Below are 21,235 nucleotides of genomic sequence, written 5' to 3'. Positions count from 1 at the left end.
TAATCTTCCTCAAGCAAAAAAAACCCAAAAAGTTAATTCCTCTGAAATTCTCGTACAGATTAAAGATTATTTCATCCAAAATCCCTATGAGGCTTTTCATGGAATTTGACGAGCGGATTCTACATTTTTATGGAAATGCAAAGAGCTAAGACAGTCTTGAAGAACAGGACAGAAGACCTACCCTATCATATATCACGATGTAGCCACAAAATAGAATAGCATACAACTAAGATGACCCACAGACATATGCATCAATATAAATGTCTCAAAAAATGTTAACATTGAGCTAAAAAAAGCCCACAGAATACATAAATATTCCATTTTACACATTTCAAAAACAGGCAAGTGAAGCTATATATTTTAGGGATACATACACATGAGATAAAACAATGAGGAAAAGCACAGGAATTACTAATAAAATTGAGAGTAATGGTTACCAACAGACTGATAATAATTTATTAAGCTGGGTGGTGAATATTATTCAAATTTTCTTCTTACATATTATTCTTTGTGTATATTTTATAAGACAATTTAAAAGATGGAATGCTCAGAAAATAGTGAGTCATGTTGAAATCCTAAATAGAGAGTATATTAAATTTTGCCATGCTATTTTAGAAAATAGTTCTAAAAAACATGTCAACTGTAACTGAAAGGGAACTGCAAGGATCCTTCAAACCTGAAATTGTCCGCAAGTTTAAAATATTCAATTTTTAAGTAACAGGCACTTTTGGGCATTACACATTAAATTCCCTAAATCGCCTACTGTTTCCAAATTTAAATGTTTGTGGATTAGCTACTCACAATTTCAAGTTCTTTACTTGGTAGGGCTGCCCCCCAACCAACATTTTAATTCTTGTGGTGCTGTACAGTAGTGCTTGTCAGCTGCAATTATTTGAAATAAATCGTTAGATGTGTTAAAAGTGGGGAACTGTGCTCACTGAACTAGTCAATTGTTCAAATATGGAGGAAAGAAAATTAAAGAACATTGAGAAAATTGTGCAAACACACCATTAAAATGTATACTTAGGGATTTCTGGGAAGGGAACTCCACTGCATGTTTAAATCTGTTGTTTGACCTGTACACTCTATTTTCAGGAATTCATTTCCCACTAAGATTGCAGACTGCCTAACTCAGAGCAAGGTACCCCCAAAATAACTGATTCAATACTTTCACTACTATGTGATTAACATAGTTTCAAACACTGAGGGAAATTAACCCAGCCAATGAAAAAAATATTGTAGCAAAAGACGACGAAAAAACAAAAACAAAAACACTACGCTAGGGGGTCTTAGGCTTGGCTACTATGTGACCTTGGGTTCCAGAGTACATGAAGAAAGTTAAATCAGACGTTCCCTCCAATTTCTATTTATTAGGTTTAAAACTTTATTACTTAAATATAAGCATTGTATTGCATTAAAATAACAGAAAAGAAAAAAAATAGTCTCAATTAAACAAGTGACTGTCCACTGATTGCCAAGGCTTGAGATATGAAGATAAGTTAGACATGTTCCCCATTATAGTAGAATATACAAGTTCTAAAACAAAAGAAACATATTCCTTTATCCCATAAGCATAAACCACAAACAAAAATCTTACTGGTTTTAGAAAGTGGATGGAATTTTAATCAATGAGGGCATCTGTTTTTGCTCCATTAGAAATACACAATCACAAGAGAGAACAAATGAAATAGACACATTTATATAAATGCAATTGTAAAATAGTATTTTATTATTTTTAATATAGTGCTGTAACATTTCATAATATTGCATACTGGTCAAATACTGGTTAATTTAATTAGGCAAGAATAGCCACTCCTCACCCCACTTCCCAATCAGAATTTAAAGATGCATTATCCTTTCAGAGCCCTATCATTTTGACTCCTATTATGTCACATTTCATAAACAGTAATACTATGAACTAAAATGAGTAAAGGTTGACAACAATTACTTTGATTTCACAGTTTCACAAAGCAGCCAGTAGATTGCTGAACTCAGAACAGCAACAAAAACCCACTAAGACTTTGTTTTATAGTTACTTTTTCCATAATGCTCCTTCTTAAGAGAAGAAAAAGTAGGAAGGCAAAGGTAATGCTTCTTTTAGTCATTTATCCAACAAATCAACCTTTAACAGCAAACAGGTTTTACAGTTACCAAATGATATGTTATTTCTGTGCCAGCAGATTTTATTACCTGTTTTTTTTGCTTTCTTGTTCTGGTGCTACCAGTAAGTGAACAAAACGACACTAAACATTAAGTTCTAGAACAATCTTTCAAAATAACACAGTAAAAAAACCAGGCCAGTGAGTCAAGTCCTTACAAATATAAAGTAAGTAAGCATAATTGCATAGATTAACTAGTAAAAATTCAAATTCAGACAAAACATCAAATTAAATAAATGAAAAGAACTTTCAAGTATTTTCTTGATTTTTGCATTAATATTGCATGCGTTCCCCTTTACAATGTGATTACATTTTTTTTGGCACATTTACTCTTGGATTTAAATATAGTAAAATCTTAGGAAAGCAAGTTAAAACTTTTTTCTGCAAGGGTCAGTGACGATTAACGAAAATACATTTTGGAGCATTTTAAATAGTACATTTGAAAAGAGTAGTCGTACTTAAAAGAAAAATCTTAAAAACAAAGTATTTGCTAGTCTTGGTTCAATAAAGTCATCACCACACCAACAGGTAGTCCCAACTATTAGATATTGTCCCTTGCAGTGAAGTCTAATCAAATTAATTTCCCAAGTAACAGATCCAAGAAATTAACTATAATTTTATATTTAAATGCTTAAAACATGGTCATATCCTGTACTTAGAGATATAACATTTGTTTTACTGGCAAAAATTTAAAAATTCTCCCCTCAGAAGTCATTCTTTATATGTGTGTGTATGCACACACACATACTTTTCCTTCTCTAAGAACTATTTTGTTTGAAAGACTTGGCTTAGAGATTTATTAATGTGACTACAGGGTCCTCAAAATAAAAGCAGGCACAGCTGGTTAGTTTACGAATTATGCGGCATTATCAAGTTCAATTGATTACAAAGAGTGGAATACCCTGTCACCTGATACTTAGAACCATCTGCACCACAAAAAAGCATTTATCTGATAAATTCACCATCAATTTGGTAATCTTTAATATAACTACCCTGTTCTTTTGAACATACATAATGCAAAAGGAAAATTTTTATAGTAAGCTTCAAAACTTCCACTACAATAAAAAGGGCACAGACACAGTCCTCGACTTAACGATATAAAAGAGGTTTGGCAGATGCAGTCAGCATTATGACACCATTTAAACCTGTATTTTATCGCTGTAGGTTTTAAGTGTCTTGCCAAAAGCTTAGTTTCATGATATATAATTTACAAAGTGTCACATTATTTAAAAGTATTTCTATATACATTTTCTTTTTGTAACATGCCTCTGATTTCCAGCAGAAACATTATAAATGCTATCATAAATGAAATCTTTCTTTACAGAATAGACTATGAATCATATCAAAAATGCTTTAGTTCCCATCTTAAAACAGCTGTAAACTAATTTTAAATAATTATTTTACGTATATAATTGGAAATGTAAATAGCCTGCATGTAAGTATAAATGAAAAGACTGAGTTTAACAGTACCATATATGCTTAGAAAACTCTACCAAGTATAGTACTGTGAGAATAACACATAGACACATGCATATACATGTATCTATAAATAAATATATAATTTTTCTATAGAAACTTTTTTTAAAGTTTCACAGTTTGAAGAGGTTTTTGCTGTTAATACATAAAATACACACATTATATTGACCAATCTGATACAAATGTAATTTAATACAGTGATAACAAGCAGCATTATGATCCTCTGAGTATTACCAAAAACAAAAATTCCTAATACAGTCATGCGTCGGTGAATGACAGGAATATGTTCTGAGAACTGTGTCGTTAGGCAATTCTGTCATTGTGCAAACATCATAGAGTGTATTTACACAAACCTATACGGTATAGCCTACTACACACTTAGGCTATATGGTACTAATCTTATGGGACCACCATTGTATACGCAGTCCATCACTGACCAAAATGTTGTTATGTGGACCATGAATGTATAGATCGCAACCATATTAAAGAATCCTTAACAATTTTCATTAATATCATCCTTTAGTGTCCAAACATTAAGTAGATTTAATAAAATTTAACACATAAGATGGTGATTCCTTCAGGATAATTTTGCCATTCAAGTACCTAAGTTCATTACTACAAGAAAGTGAAACTTTTCAACTACTGCTCTGAAAAAATCAGACAAAGAATTACAGTATTTTTTTGCTATGCAGCACTATTTTAGATTCATGATGGCATCTCTATCATGATGCTTTTTAAAATGAAGAGTGAAAAAATAATAAAACTATTTCAAAAATGGTAGCATATTTGGTCGAAATACAAAATATACTAATATAATAGCATTTATATGTTAAAAACACAAATATTTAAATGTTGTGTAATCATTTTAATGTGTTCAACATGAAGAAGAGCTTTCTCTTCACAATTGCCACATTTTAATTGATTATCAGTACAATATTTCTTCTACATTTTATAAATAAGTTTTACAGGTTTTCTGTTGTCATCTTTTTTTTTTGGAAAGTATAACCTACAGCACAGTGATTTATAATTTAAGGTAATAAATATGTTCACATTCTAATTTAGCTTTTACACTATTTCATGCTTCTGAAGCTTTTTTGTTTTGTTTTTGCTTCAAGATAGAGGTAGATTTAGTAGAAATTGGGCATGTCAGACTTACTGCCAAAATGCAATTATCAATAGCTGTACTGCTAACGTGCAGTTTCCAAGAACGCTAGAAAAAATTAAGAACAATTGTGTAATACTTAATCAAAGTTCTCCTTTTCAAGCTTAAGATATTAAATAATTTCACATAACGTATTTAATTGCTCACAAATAGATACAAAAAATAGATAAAACGATAAAAGACATAAATATAAGCACATCAAATTAAAAACAAAACTATAATGAAAGGTTGCATCTGAATGAAAACTTTCGCTTTTTAAAAGTGCATCAACTTCCTTCTTTTCTGTTCTACATAAAACACATCAAACATTCCTACTAACATTGCAACAAAGAGAAGATATCTGAAGCTACCCTTTTTAGCTATTAATTTTTCTCCCACCAAGTTAAAGTTGAAACCCTTCCATTGGTGCTTCTTGCTGCTGAAATACAAACTGTTGTTGGTTTTCATCCACCTGAGGTACAATGCTGGGGTCATCTTCTTCTACACCAAAGTAATGTTCGATCAGATCAAAAGCCTTTTGGTAAATTTCCTGATTTTCATGGCTTTGCAGAAATTCAATTTTATCCAGACCTATTATACAAAGCATATAAACAAAATTCTTACTCAAGTTTCAACATATATTTAAATCAAAATAATCAACAGCATCCATGAGTCCATCGGCAATGGGACTGTTAATTTTATCTAACTTTTGCGCATAATGATAGCCTTATACTTCAAGAATGAGACAATGGGGCAGTGTGGTATGAGGAAGTAGCACAGGCCTGGGAGTAAGAAAAACATAGACTGAATCCTGCTAGGTGTGTGATTTTGCCCCAAATAAGTTTGGTTCTTCTGTACTCTAGTTTCTCAATTTTAAAATGAATTTTAGATTATGTAACTTCACAAGTCCTTTCCAGAGTAAATATGCTAACTAAAAATCACAAAAAAGGAAACAAAACAAAAACAAATGAACAAACTAAAATGCAAGCAAACCTACACACACACATTCTCTCACAGAATGAGCCAGAGGGTATCGATATGGAATAAATGAGTATATTTGCAAACCCAATCTAGCTACTCTATAATTTACAAAAAGTACAATCTACAACTCAAACAGAAAAAGCCCATTTTGAAAGGATAGGGAGACTCTATAGCACTCTATTTTACTGCTTACAAGGAAAAAATCTACACAAGTTTGGGTGATACTGAAAATATTTTTCATTTAATTACAGATAAACCTATTCAATTATATTACTGTAGGATAGAAATAGCCTAAACTCTAGTATGGGGTCAAAATAATGACTGTAAGAAGGATATATTCTTAAATCAGTGATTAATATCTTGTATTTATATAATATTTTAACCAGTGACATTAGATAATTTGAAATAAAGGCAAAGTGATATCCCAGGCTTGCTTTAAGAATTATAAATAAAAACCTGAATCAACCATACAATATAATAGGACTTAATAAAGAGAGAAAAGTGAATATTTAATGGAATAAATAAATAGATAAATCCAATTTCCAAACTGAATGTCTTTTCTTTCTTTTCCTTGCCTTATTACTCAGGCTAGGACTTCTAATTCTATGTTGAATAAAAGTGGTGAGAGTGGGCATCATTGTCTTGTTCTTGATCTTCAAGGAAAAGCTTTCAACTTTCTAGGTTGAGTAAGATCTTAGCTGTGGACTTGTCATTATGGTCTTCATTATGTTGAGGTATGCCAATAAAACAATTAATTTTCATCACATCTCTGTGGGGGCAATAACTTTGTAAACTCCGAATGAACAGAAGATTAGATTGAGTCATTTATTAAACATAAATGAACACAGTTTATCTTATTAAAATAAAAACGTAAAAAAGAATGGGAGAAAAGCCATACTAAAATAAACTATAAAATAAAATTAACTCAAACTTTTACAAAAAAGAGTCAAATAGGTAACTGGACAAAGTACAATAAATATTCAATTCAGATGAGGAAATACATTAATACATGGAAAACACACACCACCTTCTACATGAAATAAAACAAGAAACACACAAAAGCAACTTGGTGATCATTTTACATCTTCCGAATTAGCAAAAGAAACAAGACAAGTAAGAGACTGTGTAGTAGATTCATACAATGCCAGTGACACTGTCAAGTAACATGCCATTCGTTGGAAAGCAAAATGAGAAAATATATCAAAAGCTTAAAAAGAAGTTTGTACCCAAGCCTCAGTAGCAGCATTCCTAAAAATTAATATTCAGAAAGATACTTATTTTGGCACATGTAAAGTGCTAAACAAATTAGAAACAAACTAATGGTCAACTACAAGAGTATGGATAAAACTGCACTCATTATGGCTAAAATGGCACTCAATATAACATTATGTGGCTATCATAAATCATAAAAATTATGTAGAAATGTAAAATTTCTCCAAAATGTTAGAAAGTAGAACATAAAACTATACATAAGCTGCAAATATATAAATGTAAAGTATTTGTGCACAAGGATAATGTAAAGAAAGGTAAGTAATGAAAAGAAATTCTTACAGTAATAAAATTAAGAGTAACAAAATTAAATTATTAAAAAGAAAAACATTTTTTTAAATATTATACTGCTTTGACAACAAAAAATTTAATGGAACTGGAGGGGGAAAATGCCAATGGCAGCTATTTAAGAACTGAATATCTCTCAACAAAGTGGGTATAGAGGGAACAGACCTCAGCATAATGAAGACCATAATGACAAGCCCACAGCTAACATCATATTCAACCTAGAAAGCTGAAAGCTTTTCCTTTAAGATCAGGAATAAGACAAGGAAAAGAAAAGACATCCAATTTGGAAAAGAAGAGTAAAATTGTCACTATTTGCAGATGACATGATATTACATATAGAAAACCCTAAAGACTCTACCAAAAAACTGTTAGAATTAAAAAAATTCAGTAAAGTTGTAGGATACAAAATCAATACACAAATATCAATTGTGATTCTATACATTAATAAGGAACTATCAGAAAGAGAAATTAAGACAATAATCCCATTTACAATTGCATCAAAAAGAATAAAATACCTAGGAATAAATTTAACCAAGGAGGTGAAAGACATGTACACTGAAAACTATGATGAAAGAAACTGAAGAAGATACAAATAAATGGAAAGATAATCTGTGCTCATGAATTCGAAGAGTTAATACTGTTAAAATGTCCAAACTATCCAAAGCAATCTACAGATTCAATGCAATCTCTATTAAAACTCCAAATGGCATTTTGACATTTGGACAAATGACAGAAATAGAACAAACAATCCTAAAATCTGTATGGAACCATAAAAGACCCTAAATAGCCAAGGCTATCTTGAGAAAAAAGAACAAAGCTGCAAGCATCTTGCTCCCTGATTTCAAATTATATTAGAAAGTTAAGTAATCAAAACAGCATGGTATTGGCATAAGAAGAGACGGATAGATTAATGGAAGAGAATAAAGAGTCCAGAAATAAACCTGTGCATATATGGCCAATTAATTTATGACAAATGATCTCAGAATATACAATGGAGAAAGGCTAGTCTCATCAATAAATAGTGTTGGGAAAACTAGACAGCCATATGCAAAAGAATGAAACTGTACCACTATCTTACACTATACACAAAAATCAATTCAAAATGGATTAAAGACTTGAACGTAAGACCTGAAACCACTAAACTCCTAAAGAAAACATAGGCATTAAGTTCCCTGACATTGGTCTTTGCAATAAGTTTTTTGGATATGACATGAAAAGCAAATGCAACAAAAGCAAAAATAAACAAGTGGGACTACGTCAAACTAAAAAACTTCTGTACAGCAAAGGAAACCATCAACAACATGAAAAGGCAACCTACAGAATGAGAGGTTTGCAAATCACGTATCTGAATTAATATCCAAAGTACATAAAGAACTCATACAACACAACAGCAAAAACAAACAGTCCAATTAAAAAACGGGCAGAGGATCTATGAATAGACACTTTCCCAAAGAAGACACAGAAATGGCCAACAGGTATAGGAAAAGGTGCTCAGCATCACTAATCATCAGGAAAATGCAAATCAAAAGCATAATAAGATATCACTTGACACCTGTTAGAATGATGGTTATCAAAAAGACAAGAGATAACAAGTGTTGGTGAGGATGTGGAGAAAAGGGAACTCTTGTGCACTGTTGGTGGAAATGTACATTGATGCAGCCACTATGGTAAACAGTAAGGAGGCTCCCCAAAAAATTAAAAATAGAACTACCATATGATCCAGCAATTCTACTTTTGGGTATATATCTGAAGGAAACAAAGACACTAACTCTGAAAGATATATGCACCACCATGTTCACTGCAGGATTATTTACAATAACCAAGACATGGAAACAACCTAACAGTCTACTGATGAATGAATGGATAAAGAAAATATGGTATATGTATATTATACCATGGAACATTATTCAGCCATAAAAAAGAAGGAAATCCTGCCATTTGTGACATAGATGAGGGAATCATGTACATGAAGTAAGTCAGACAGAGAAAGATAAACACCCTATGATCTCACTTATATGTCAAAAAACCCCCCAAACAAACAAACAAACAAGGGAACAGACTGGTGGTTGCCAGAGGCAGACGTAGGGATGGGCAAAATGAGTGAAGGGGGTCTAAAGGTACAAACTTCCAGTTATAAAATAAGTAAGTCATGACGATGTAACAGAGCATGGTGACTATAGTTAATAATATTGTACTATATATGTGAGAGTTGCTAAGAGAGTAAATCTTAAAAGTTATCACAAGAAAAAAAAGTTTTTAACTATGTAAGTTGATGGATGTTAACTAGACTTATTGGGGGCATCATTTTGCAGTATATACAAATATTGAATCAATACGTTGTAGACCTGAAATCAATATAATGTCATATGTCGATTATATCTCAATAAAAAAATTGACTGTAATTATAAATTTTTAACTGACTGCTTACCATATGCTTCTTCAATGAGAGCACAGTATGGATTAATGCCTATTCCATTCTGCTTAGATTCTTGTTCTCCAAGACGTAAAATATTTTCAAGTCCATTTAAGGCCACTTGGACTATTTTAGAGTCCATAACAGTCAAAAGGTCACAAAGTGGTTTAATGCAGCCTAAGGCTACCAAATACCTTCAGAGTAATTTAAAAAAGGAAAGTGAGGGGGGAAAAACATTTAAAATGACAGATAAATATTTATAGCAATGACATGAAAATATTCTTCATAGTGAAATGTTATATAAACAATTAAGAAAAGTATTCTCATACAAACTCAAACATTAAAAACACTTAAATTTTCACTTACACAGAAACCTGAAAATTTTTTTACTCTGTTGTTCTAATTTAACATAATTAGCCGTAAGTGGTATTACATTTATTACAAAAATATATACACAAGCAAACTGGTACTAGGGCCTGTTTTTGCATGGCATATAAGTAAGCACTGAGAATAGTGGGCTCAAGGTGTCTTCTTTTTTCTTTTTTAAAGGTGAGCCTATGTATACACATAGGGGTCATCTTGGAGTAGACAGAAATAATGAGGGAGAAAGGGCATCTAAATCAAACTTCAGGAAATTCCCCACAAAAATAATCATAGCTAACATTTGAAACATCTGCTGTGTTTCAGAAGCATAGAAAGCATCTAGGAGCAAAGCAGGCCATGTTACAAATAATTTTAATTAATAATGTTCACAAAAATTACTCCAATCATTTCTTAATGTTTTGTCCTTTTCCATTAGCTCTTTTTCCACTCTCTATAATATAAATAAACTGATTTGTTCACTTGGCAAGAAGTCCACATTAAGCATAAAGGTAAAAAACACACTCTGAAGCCAGACTGCGTGGTTCCAAGTCCCAAGTCCACTCCTTTTCAGTTGTGTGACCTTGAGTAACTGCTCTGTGCCTCAGTTTCCCCATCTTAAAATGGGGATAATAACAGTACCAACCTCAGAGGTTGCTGTGAGAATACAGTAGGCATTCAGTAACAGTTAGTTTCCATCCCTCTTTTAAAAAAAACGTACATGCCTTCACTGGAACATTCACTTACCATATACTATACCGTAAGTGATCACATATATTTGTTGAATGAGTAACTATCTCATAGAGTTATGAAGTTAAAGGAGATAAAATACATGAAAGTACCTAATACACTGTTGGTACTCAATAACTGAAATGACCAAGCACAACAACTGGCAATATGAGACATTCAACGAACATTAGCGGTATGCATGCTAAACCTAATCTGAGATCAAGAAGATCTCTTCTCATATAGGTAGAGTTAATGAAATGGTGAAAATGGTTAGAAAAAGAACAATTTCTGTTTGGACACTTGATTCATACTAATAAATTTAAGGAATAATATATGCAAGACATAATGATGAAAATAAATTAAAAAAATACAACTCTTTGTAGGTGAACAAACTGTGGGCCCCAAAGCAGATAAAAATAACATTAGTATTTAAAAAAAACCTGGAACAAAGAAAAGATTTTGTGTTGTTACTGCTTGTACTCATGAAACAAATGAAATGGAAATACTGCTTAAAGAAGAGATGGGGAATGGAAAAAAAAAGCAGAGACAGATGTTACCAACATAGAGAAATATGAATCTGAGAGGGTAAGATAGTACAAATGAAGGCAATAACAGACAATGATCTCACAACAGGTAGATTTCAAAATCCTCTACGTGATTTGTAAAATAGCATAGTAGCCTGACTTCTTGTTTTATAAACTAAGAAATAAATCAAATATTCGTTAGAAATATTCCCTAAATAGTTACTTCAGTAAACCTAAGGATCCTGAATTTCATGGAGGGATCCTCAGAACAAGAAGATTCTGTAGGAACTCAGGCTTTTATAGCAGTGCAAGAAAAAAGCACAAGATGAAAAAGAGACTCAGGAATCAATACTGATAATAAAAATTATGATGATTACAAATAACGGTAACAGCAGCTAATCTTAGTGAGAACTAAATGTTTAGGCACCATACTAAGCACTTTAAATTGTATTTAATTGTCAAGATACTACCATAAGATACTATCCATTACTGAATCCATTTAAAAAATGAAACTGTGGATGAGAAAGGTTGAATGACTTTGTCAAGGTCACACAACTTCTACTGAAGGAGTAGGATTTGAAAGCAGGCTGACTTCAAAGCTCACGTACCTACTATTTATGTTGTTAGTAAAAGAAACAAAGAAATAAATAACAAAAGGCCTAGATTCAAAAAGCTACCATAAAAAAGAAAAAAATACTAGTTTAGAAAAATAAAAGTAAGATACTAACCCACAGGCAAGGCTAACAACCAACTAGGAGAACATCACTACATAAACAAATGTCTATTTTAATTTTATTTTAAGGAGGTGGATATTCAAATTTATTAGTTATTTCTATATAATAAGCTACATTTATGTGATTTTAATGGTCTAAAAATTATTTAATGCCCATGATAGTGTATTTTTCAAACTAACACACTGTTCGTTTTTCAGATTTTTAATCTTTGATTTCTCATAAATAGTCTGCCAAGGAGAATGACATTAATTATACTTTTAAATGAAAAACTAAACCACTGAATGAACGATATAACCAATATAACGAATGCTGTCATTTCACATTAGAAATGCTTATTAAACTGACTTAGACATAATATTCATCAACAAACAAAAAATATGTATTATTGCAAATTTTGTCCCATTTACATTTAAAAAAATTTTTAAAAATCTGTATCACACCTTATTTGTTCTGGAGTGCCTCCTGATGTTGCATTAGTTATAGCCCAAGCTGCTTCTTTTCTGGTGCGAAACTCTGCTTTCTGAAGAACCTCAATCAAAACAGGAAAAATATTTGCATCTATAACGGCCTGAGGAGGAAAAATGATACAGCATAAGCAATGCAAATACTGTTTTAAAAATATTAGTAAGTAGAGGAATCTTGACACCCAATGGCTTTAAAATATCATGCTTTTTGGAAATACCTTTGGAAATATTTTATTTCTAACCTATCAACAAACTTTCACACACTTTGAAGACTGGAGAATATATTAGCAGAATATAAATTTTAAAGCTGATAAAGCACAAGGCTGATGACTGATCAAACTGGATAAGTAAATACCGACTCACAGAGCTTGACAGGACCCTAATAAATCATTATTTAAAAGCTTTGAGAGGAAGATCATTGCCTAACTTATTTAAAACTAATGAAAATCAATCCCCTTTTAGAGACTGACCATTAGGTGTCAGGTACTCCTCTGGGCAGCTATATACATGTAATTGGTATTCCTCACTAGAATACTACAAATAAACGTTATTATTTTAGAGGAGAAAAGGCCATATTCTTTAAAATACTTGTCAAGAATCTTTTTTTAAAAATCTTTTTCAGTAATTCACTAAAAAACATCACTAATAAAATGCTGGCTTTTGCCCAAACTGAATTCTGAGATCTTCCTGTTCTATTCTCAGACCTGAAAGGTATTTACCTGGATCTGAGCTCTATTTCCAGCAGTGATGTTAGAAACAGTCCAGCAGGATTCTTTTCTAATTGACTCCTTTTGGCTACTCAATAAATGTAAGAGACAGGGTAATGCAGAGCAATTCAAAATTACCTAAAACAAAAGTTAGAAATGGAAACAAAGTTTTACAGGAAATAAACTACACAAAAATATACTAATAAATTATTTAGAAATGCAAAAACCACTCTGAAAGACTAAATTTAAGAAACAAGTAATCCCTCTCAAAGTAAAACTTGGGGACTGTACAGAGTTCACTGACCTCCCCACCTTTCAGGGACACTGGGATCCGGCGCCTACGTGAAAGAATGTGTCTGGCCTCGGAGCCGGAGATGGCCACTTTGACCCTGACCCCAAGGCACAAATTAATAAGAAAATGTCCTGCGTCATGTTCCTTGTCTGGGCTGGCCACCCCGATGGGCACCTGACCAGACTAGAGAAACATCCCATGCGTGGGAACAAAAAGATAAAAACATCCCATCCATGGGAACAAGAAGAAATAACTCAAAGTATCTTAAATGGCTGAAACCCTGAGTCAGAATCCAGAAAACCTTAGAATAAAAGGGAGTCACCAGCATAGAACAATTGGGAGTCTCACTGAGGAGAGGACGCTCTGCCTCAGACCCGGACAATTGGCACTCCCGCCCACCGTACAAACTATTGGGACTTCCCGGCTGATTGTGGTGTGGATGTTGTAAGCACCGATCTGTTGTTGTTTGTTTCCCCACTCCTTCTTCTATTCCCCTTTACCAATAAACTGGTTACTTAAACAACCAAGTAGCCTTGGCGGTACCTGTCATTCCTCGCCCTTTGTGGCTGCGGACAACAGGGACTTACTGTCTTCTGCTCTCCCACTTTGCCAAAACTTAGCTAATGTTGGTGTAATGAAGTGCCCTGTTCTCAATCCACTAAAATACAAATAAGCAGGACACTCAGAGGTGTGTCCTTCAAGTTTACAAATGCATTCACAGTTCAACTGATATAACTATTCGAAGAGAGATTTAGTGACTGGTCAGGGTCCAACCTCTAGTTTTGCCAGATGAAAATACATATATATATATATATAACAAATAGTTTAAAGTATCTAATTCCATAACTGTTAAGAAAACTTAATGTGTAGAATAAGTCTATTTGTTTCATCAAATTTTTTTTACTGATTCGCTTTTCTTTTGTAAAGAAGTATATTCTGCTTTATTCCTTTACATTCTTTGTTTCATGGCAAGATTAATTATGTCCCTATTTGCAAAACACCCATAATAATTTACATGAAATTTACTTAGTGCAGAATGTATGAAGCAGGGTACCAAAATTCTGCTGAAAACACTGTATTTTAGAAGGGCATTTTCATTTAAAGAGCTATTTTAAGTTAATAACTACCAATTACTAAGAATCAACTGTTTAATAACTAAATAGGACTTTAAAAGACTAAAACTGAAAGAAAATACATAGATTAGAATAAAATGTTTCCTTTATGGTGGCAAACAAAGGATAATCTAATGTGTTACAGAGTTTAAGTTTCTATCTTCAAGGGTGACTGCACCCCAGATCTGAAGTCAATCTTGGCATCACACATTTTTGATATCTCACCATCCTCCAAAAGACAAAGAAGAGAAAGACGCACACATGTAGTTAATTACCAATCCTGCAAATGTTTCCTTGCCAACTTTCCTTCTATTCCCATACTCTAGGTCTTCAATCTACTATAAAAAGCCCTCTCGTTTTCAACCCCACTTCTAACCTTTTTATAATCAATCACCCTTTCACCAACAGTATCTTTTCCAGTCAAGTTTACTGTCTCTAAAACATACCTCACACATATCTGCCCCTGTGCCTGCGGTCACATAAATCTCTTCCAGTCTACTTAAATTCTTCTTTACTTTAAGATCTAGCTTTACTTCCAACTCCTTTATGAAATCTACAAAGATTTCTCAGTACACTGATCTCTTTTTTTAAACTTTTATAGCATTTACTGACCAATCAGCTCACAGCAAACACATACTATCTTGGGTAATATGCTTTGTTTTAATATAGATTTTCTTGCCAATTGAATTATAAATCCCTCAAGAACCAAACTCCTACCCCGTGCTTCTTTACACTGATATAGGTCTAGGGTAGGACTTCCACATAAACATATTTGAGGTTGACACATTATAGATGCTTGTATAATTACGGTAACGCTAAAGTCTCGATTAATATGTAATCACTGGTATGAAACAGGATAAACTTCTTAAAGTCCATTATGTTAACAACTTATCATATTGAAGTCTGAACTCACCTGTGTTTGAATATCATCACCAGTCACAATATTACCAACTGCTCTTAATGCAGGTGATACAACTTTATAATCATTGTGCCTAAAAATAATAAAAACATGAGCTTACATACTACATAAGAATTTTAAATTTATAGAAAATTCACAAAAATAGTACAAAACACTCCCATCTATTGTTTACCCAGAGATCCAAGTTTCACTAATTATCCCAGTAATATCTTATAAGAATCTAATCAAGGATCAGATGTTGCACCCAGTTCTCAGATCTCTTCAATCTCTCTCAATTCAAGATAGTTCCTTAGTCTTTCTTGATTTTCATGATCTTGACATTTTTGACAATCTCAAATCAGTTATTTGGTTTTGTCCAATTTTTCCTCGTGATTAAAACACAAATTATATACTTTTGGCTGAGATATCACAAATGCTATACTCTTTTCATCTCACAGTATTGGCTAGCATATGGTATGTGTTTTGTCCATAATAGTCACACTGAACTCTGGTCACTTAAGATGGTGTCTGCCAGATTTCTTCACTTTTTAACATTACTGTTTTTCCCTCTATAATTAATATTTTGTGAGGAAATACTTTTAAACTACGTAAAATCCCATTCTTTAACCCACTTTCACTGCATCTTTTGATGTTTCTTGTCTGAATTACTAATATTAGTATTGTTGCCAATGATGATTTTCTAATAATATCATTCCAACTATGTGCCTTATGTAACTACCTCTTGATCGATCTACTTATTTTAGTGTGGACTCATGGATTCTTATTTTATTCAGTAAGTTGTGATATATTACTATAATTTATTTCAATACTCCAATCGTCCCAGGTTTGAACAGTTAGGAGCCCCTTCAAGCCCTTCAAGTGGGTTTTTGTGTCCTTTTGACATTTCTCCATTCTTTGAGCACTCATTACTTTCTGGGTTCATCTTATTTTTTCTCAGTTCCAGTCCTTGAACCAGCCATTTCTCCAGGAGTCCTGGTTTCCTTTAAATGGAGAGTGGTGTTTAAAAACCACAATTTGGGCATTCAGTGTGCTCAGCTTGTTAGTATAGACATGTCACTGCTCCCAGGCCCTTTAAGAAGACACACACACACACACACATTTACATATTTATTTATTTCTCTATCTATTTCTTTATGTTGAAAGCCATGGGTTCACATTGATTCCTCTAATTCTTAACTTAATACTACAAGATTGTTCTGGCTTTCCACACTTCCATATTTATATCTCCATTCTCTGAGAATAAGAAACTGGCTTCTATTATCATAAAATCCCTATAAATGGCCAATCTTCTGATCCAGCTAGGCTGCTATCCCGTCATATATTGGCTCCAACCCTTTGCTCCAGCCTTCTTGTCTGCTCTGCTCTAGTGGGTGCCATCGTCAAGCTTAGGCCCTGATCCCCTCATTGGACCTGCCTGCCTACCCTCCTCTGATGCTGTTTGCAACTGGGGCCATAACCCCTTATCAGACCTCTCTTCTTTGTGTAAACCATCTTGTTTGGGCCTACCTAACAGCTTTCTGACAAAAGAAGAAAGGAAGAAAATAAATTTTTTTAAACAAGAGGATGAACAAACTATAACATCTTTTTGAAACAAGTTTTCTTACAAGTTTTTAACTTCTTGGTATAGGAAATCTGTTCTTTTTAAGGCAAAAGCAATAATAGCCCAGCAAAGAGAAACACATTCTCTTTAATAAAAGTGAAATACCAAATGATTTTCACTACATGGACTTTCACACAAATTAATTATCATAATGAACAATTAACTGGATTATTGGTTCTGTGAGAGCTTGAACTGCATTCTATATTTCATTAACAATGTCTTGTATAATACTGTAGGTCACAGGCATTCCATAAATACTTTTTGAATTAAGCCCCTCTTGTTCATAAAGAAGTCATAGAAAATTAATGAAATTCATTAACAAAATGATTAGTCCCAACTATAGGATATAAGATACAAATTTAAGGCCCAACTTTTCAGTATTACAGCTATTCTGCAAAGCGGGGCTGGCAGCTTTTAAATCCTTCTTGAAATAGTGACTCTTGAGATGGTTATGAGGCCATTACTCTAACTGCTAAACTTAATACATAATCATACGATTATTAATCACAAATTATACTTACATCAAAAGTTCCACCAATCTTCGACAAACTCCAGAATCAATGACTGCTTGAATTTTATCATTGGGTCCATCGGAGAGATAAGAAAGGGCCCAACACACATCTGCTAATACATCTGGGTCACTGCTAAACAATAATCGTGACAGGACATTTAAGCAGGGTGAAACCTGGAAGGGAAGAGCCAATATTAAAATTTTTTTCTATCTAAAACCAAGTTTTTCTAGGAAAATACAGAACTCATTTTAAAACAAAAAACTTAACGCCACAAAAATACCGAAGAAATTAAAACATTCTATTGTTTTAAAATTATGATGATATATGAACATGACCCTGATTCCTATTAATCTTATATCGAATAAGGTATGTGGTAATTTAATGTTTTTTAAAAAAATAATGGAATATGTATTTGGGATCCCCTGTCTATGTCTAAATCATACACACATATCCCCCAAAAAAGGCATACCAAAACTGAGAGAAGCCAAAATATTTCAGTTAAATGTTTAATATAATGAGTATGGAATATGATCTAACTTAAAAGAATTTCACTTCACTCATTACATGTACCTTACTAGAAACAAACCTAATAATCATTTGAGGAGTGAAGGTGTACAAAATACCAAAAGAAATCTGAAGGGTTTTTAAATGTAAGTCACGAATAAAGTGTACTACTTCTTAATGTACTGCAACTCCAAGTCTTCTATTAAAAAAATACACACATGAAAATAGAGATTTTTACTCTCTCGAGCATTAATACTATAACTAATTAGTTCTAAGGTGAGCAAGTCACTTTATCTCAGACTCAGTTTCCAAATCTGTGAAACAAAGAGGCTGAATTAGATAAATTCTATGGTCCTTCCTGTCTTAAATCAGACAAAATTTAAACACTACTCACTAGCTGAGTGACCTTGGGCAAATTACCTAACATCTCTAAACCCCAACTTATAATAACCCCATCTGTAAAACAGGGATAATACGGTACTGTTAAATTAGTAAGCATGCATACGGTATCTTAGAATGGTGCCTGGCATATAGAAATCACTTAGATGTTGGCTCTCTTTATTGCTATGATCAATATTGATTCTATATTCCTTAAAGTTTTTTTTTAATTCAGCAACCAAAAGTATCCCTTAGCCTCTCTCCTCAGACAAGAGCCATATGTTAAATGTTAAATGTGCTACAAATAAAAAGCAATGTCTTATGTTCTAACATTTTATTTATTTATTTATTTTGAGGAAGGTTAGCCCTGAGCTAACTACTGCCAATTATCCTCTTTTTGCTGAGGAAGACTGGCCCTGAGCTAACATCCGTGCCCATCTTCCTCTACTTTATACGTGGGATGCCTGCCACAGCATGGCTTGACAAGTGATGTGTAGGTCTGCACCCTGGATCTGAGCCAGCGAACCCTGGGCCACTGAAGCAGAATGTGCTCAGTTAACCGCTGTGCCACTGGGCCGGCCCCTGTTCTAACATTTTAGATGCATTTTCTCTTTACTATTTTAAAGATTGCCATTATATAAACTATAATCTTCTGAAAATACTTATCATCTCTCCTGGGCCCTCCCTGTAAGGATGACCCTAGGGCCCAGGAACATAAATCAGTTCTCTCACGAAGTAGACGTGTTCATCTGTAAGTTAGTAAACAGAATCTGCACAACTAGATCCTTCCCTGACAATCATGCCTCCACCCTTGCCAACCATCTCCTCCTCCTTGAACACGGAAATGTGAGAATCAGTTTTTAAAGCAAATATAAATTTTTCAGTATAAAAAAAAAAAATCAGTGTAGTTGATATATATCTTTTTACTGATTTAAAAAAATAATGAAATACTACAGACTTCTAGCTTTAAGAGACCAAAATAAAAACATTTCTGGCCCCACTATCTTCTCAGAAACAAGAAAAGAAGAAATAGAAATACAAATCCCATCTTCGAGAACACTAGTAGACATTTATAATCCAGCCTACAACATATGAAGATGAAAGTGAATAAAGGAATGCTGACTTAGGTCATTTATCCTCCAACCATCACCCCAAAGTGCCTTAGGTACCAGGTATTACAGAAGGCAGGGAAGAGGCATGGTGCTAAAACAGAAGGAAAGATTAAAAATTTAAATGAGAAGCAGGTTAGACTCTGGGTCCCTACCGCACAAGCAGGTGTCTCACATTCTTTTTTTTTTCACTTAAAATTTTTTTTTTTGTTTTAATTTATTATGAGGAAGATTAGCCCTGAGCTAACATCTCCGCCCATCTTCCTCTACTTTATGTGTGGGACGCCTACCATAGCATGGCTTGCCAAGCAGTGCCATGTCCGCACCCATATAGGTCCTCATAATTTTTAAGAGGGGAAACGGGTCCGGAGGCCAAAAATTTTGAGAACCACTGTTCTAGGCAGAAGGAACAACTAGAACAAAGGTAAGAGCGTTCTTTGTGAGTTTGAGAAACAGCAGAGGCCAGTGCAGCTGGAGTGAAAAGAGAAGGAAAATAGTAGGAGACAGGTAAGAGAGAACAAAAGGGCCAGATGACAAAAATTCTCATAGAATATTTAATAATTTTATCTTTCACTCTGAATAAAACATAGATAACCATTGCAGGGTTCTGAACAGAGATGTAGCATGAACCAACATTTTAACAGGATCATCCTGGCTGCTCTGTTGGGAATAGAAAATGATGGGTGGGCAAAGAGAGAAGCGAGATTTGTTAGGAGGCTACTGCAATAACCCAGGTGATAAAGAGATGGTAGCATGGTCCAGGTGGTACGAAGGGAGATGACATATTTCCCTTCTCAGTATACTATTTTTAAAAGTTCAAAACCTACAGAAAATTTGCAAAAAATAAGTACAAGAAATACTCAAATGCTACTCACCTAGACTCATCAGTTAACATTTTGTTACATTTGCTCTCTCGCTCCACATAAAAAAAACTTCTACTGGTTTATTTGAGAACCAACTGCAGACATCCTTATGATACCTCACTCCTAAATACTTTAGCATATATCTCCTAAGAAAAATGGCATTCTTCTAGATTCTTTTATCACAATATAATTACCACAACCAGGGAATTTTACACCAATGTAATACTATTATCTAAGGTATAAAGCAAATCCAAATTTTTAAAGCTAAAACTTAATACTGAACCATCATCTAATCAATAAACATTGCATTTATTTGTTACGTTTCAGTGTCTTTTAAAAAAATCAGGTTTATCAAGGTATACATTACATACAGTAAAATTAACTTTTTAGATGTAGTTTTAATGAGAGTTTTGACAAACGTATACAGATGCATAGCTACCACCCAATCAAGATACAGACTATTTCTATCACCCTGAAAAGTTCTCTTCTGCCCCTTTGTAATCAACTTTCCCCTCAGGCAATCATCAGTCTGATTTTTTGTTTCTTTAGTTTTGTCTTTTCCAAAATATTGAATCAATGTCTTCGCCAAAAATAGAATCATATGAGGTTCAGCATTTGCATGTGGCTTTTTCATTTAGCTTAATGTTTGTGAGATTCATTCATGTTGTCGCATAGTAGTGTGTTCCTTTTTATTGTTGAGT

At 33.3% G+C, this 21,235-nt stretch overlaps 1 protein-coding gene across 2 annotated transcripts in view; it reads right to left on the bottom strand.

The window, feature by feature from the left end:
- Nucleotides 1-1,702: 1,702 nt before the first annotated feature.
- The window catches only part of KPNA5 (karyopherin subunit alpha 5), a 42,626-nt gene continuing 23,093 nt past the window's right edge, over nt 1,703-21,235 (bottom strand). For both annotated transcript variants that reach the window (XM_001504139.6, XM_023650969.2), the window contains 6 exons: nt 17,690-17,853; nt 15,563-15,641; nt 13,258-13,383; nt 12,515-12,642; nt 9,743-9,921; nt 1,703-5,367 (listed from right to left, as the gene is read on the bottom strand). In XM_001504139.6, coding sequence (XP_001504189.4) covers nt 5,180-5,367; nt 9,743-9,921; nt 12,515-12,642; nt 13,258-13,383; nt 15,563-15,641; nt 17,690-17,853 — 864 coding nt within the window. In that variant the 3' untranslated portion in view covers nt 1,703-5,179. The remainder of the gene's footprint in view (nt 5,368-9,742; nt 9,922-12,514; nt 12,643-13,257; nt 13,384-15,562; nt 15,642-17,689; nt 17,854-21,235) is intronic.

This window comes from Equus caballus, chromosome 10 (assembly GCF_041296265.1).
Source record: "Equus caballus isolate H_3958 breed thoroughbred chromosome 10, TB-T2T, whole genome shotgun sequence".
Lineage (NCBI taxonomy): Eukaryota > Metazoa > Chordata > Mammalia > Perissodactyla > Equidae > Equus > Equus caballus.
Note: the sequence above shows the minus strand (reverse complement) of the source record. Positions and strands in the feature narration are given on the sequence as shown.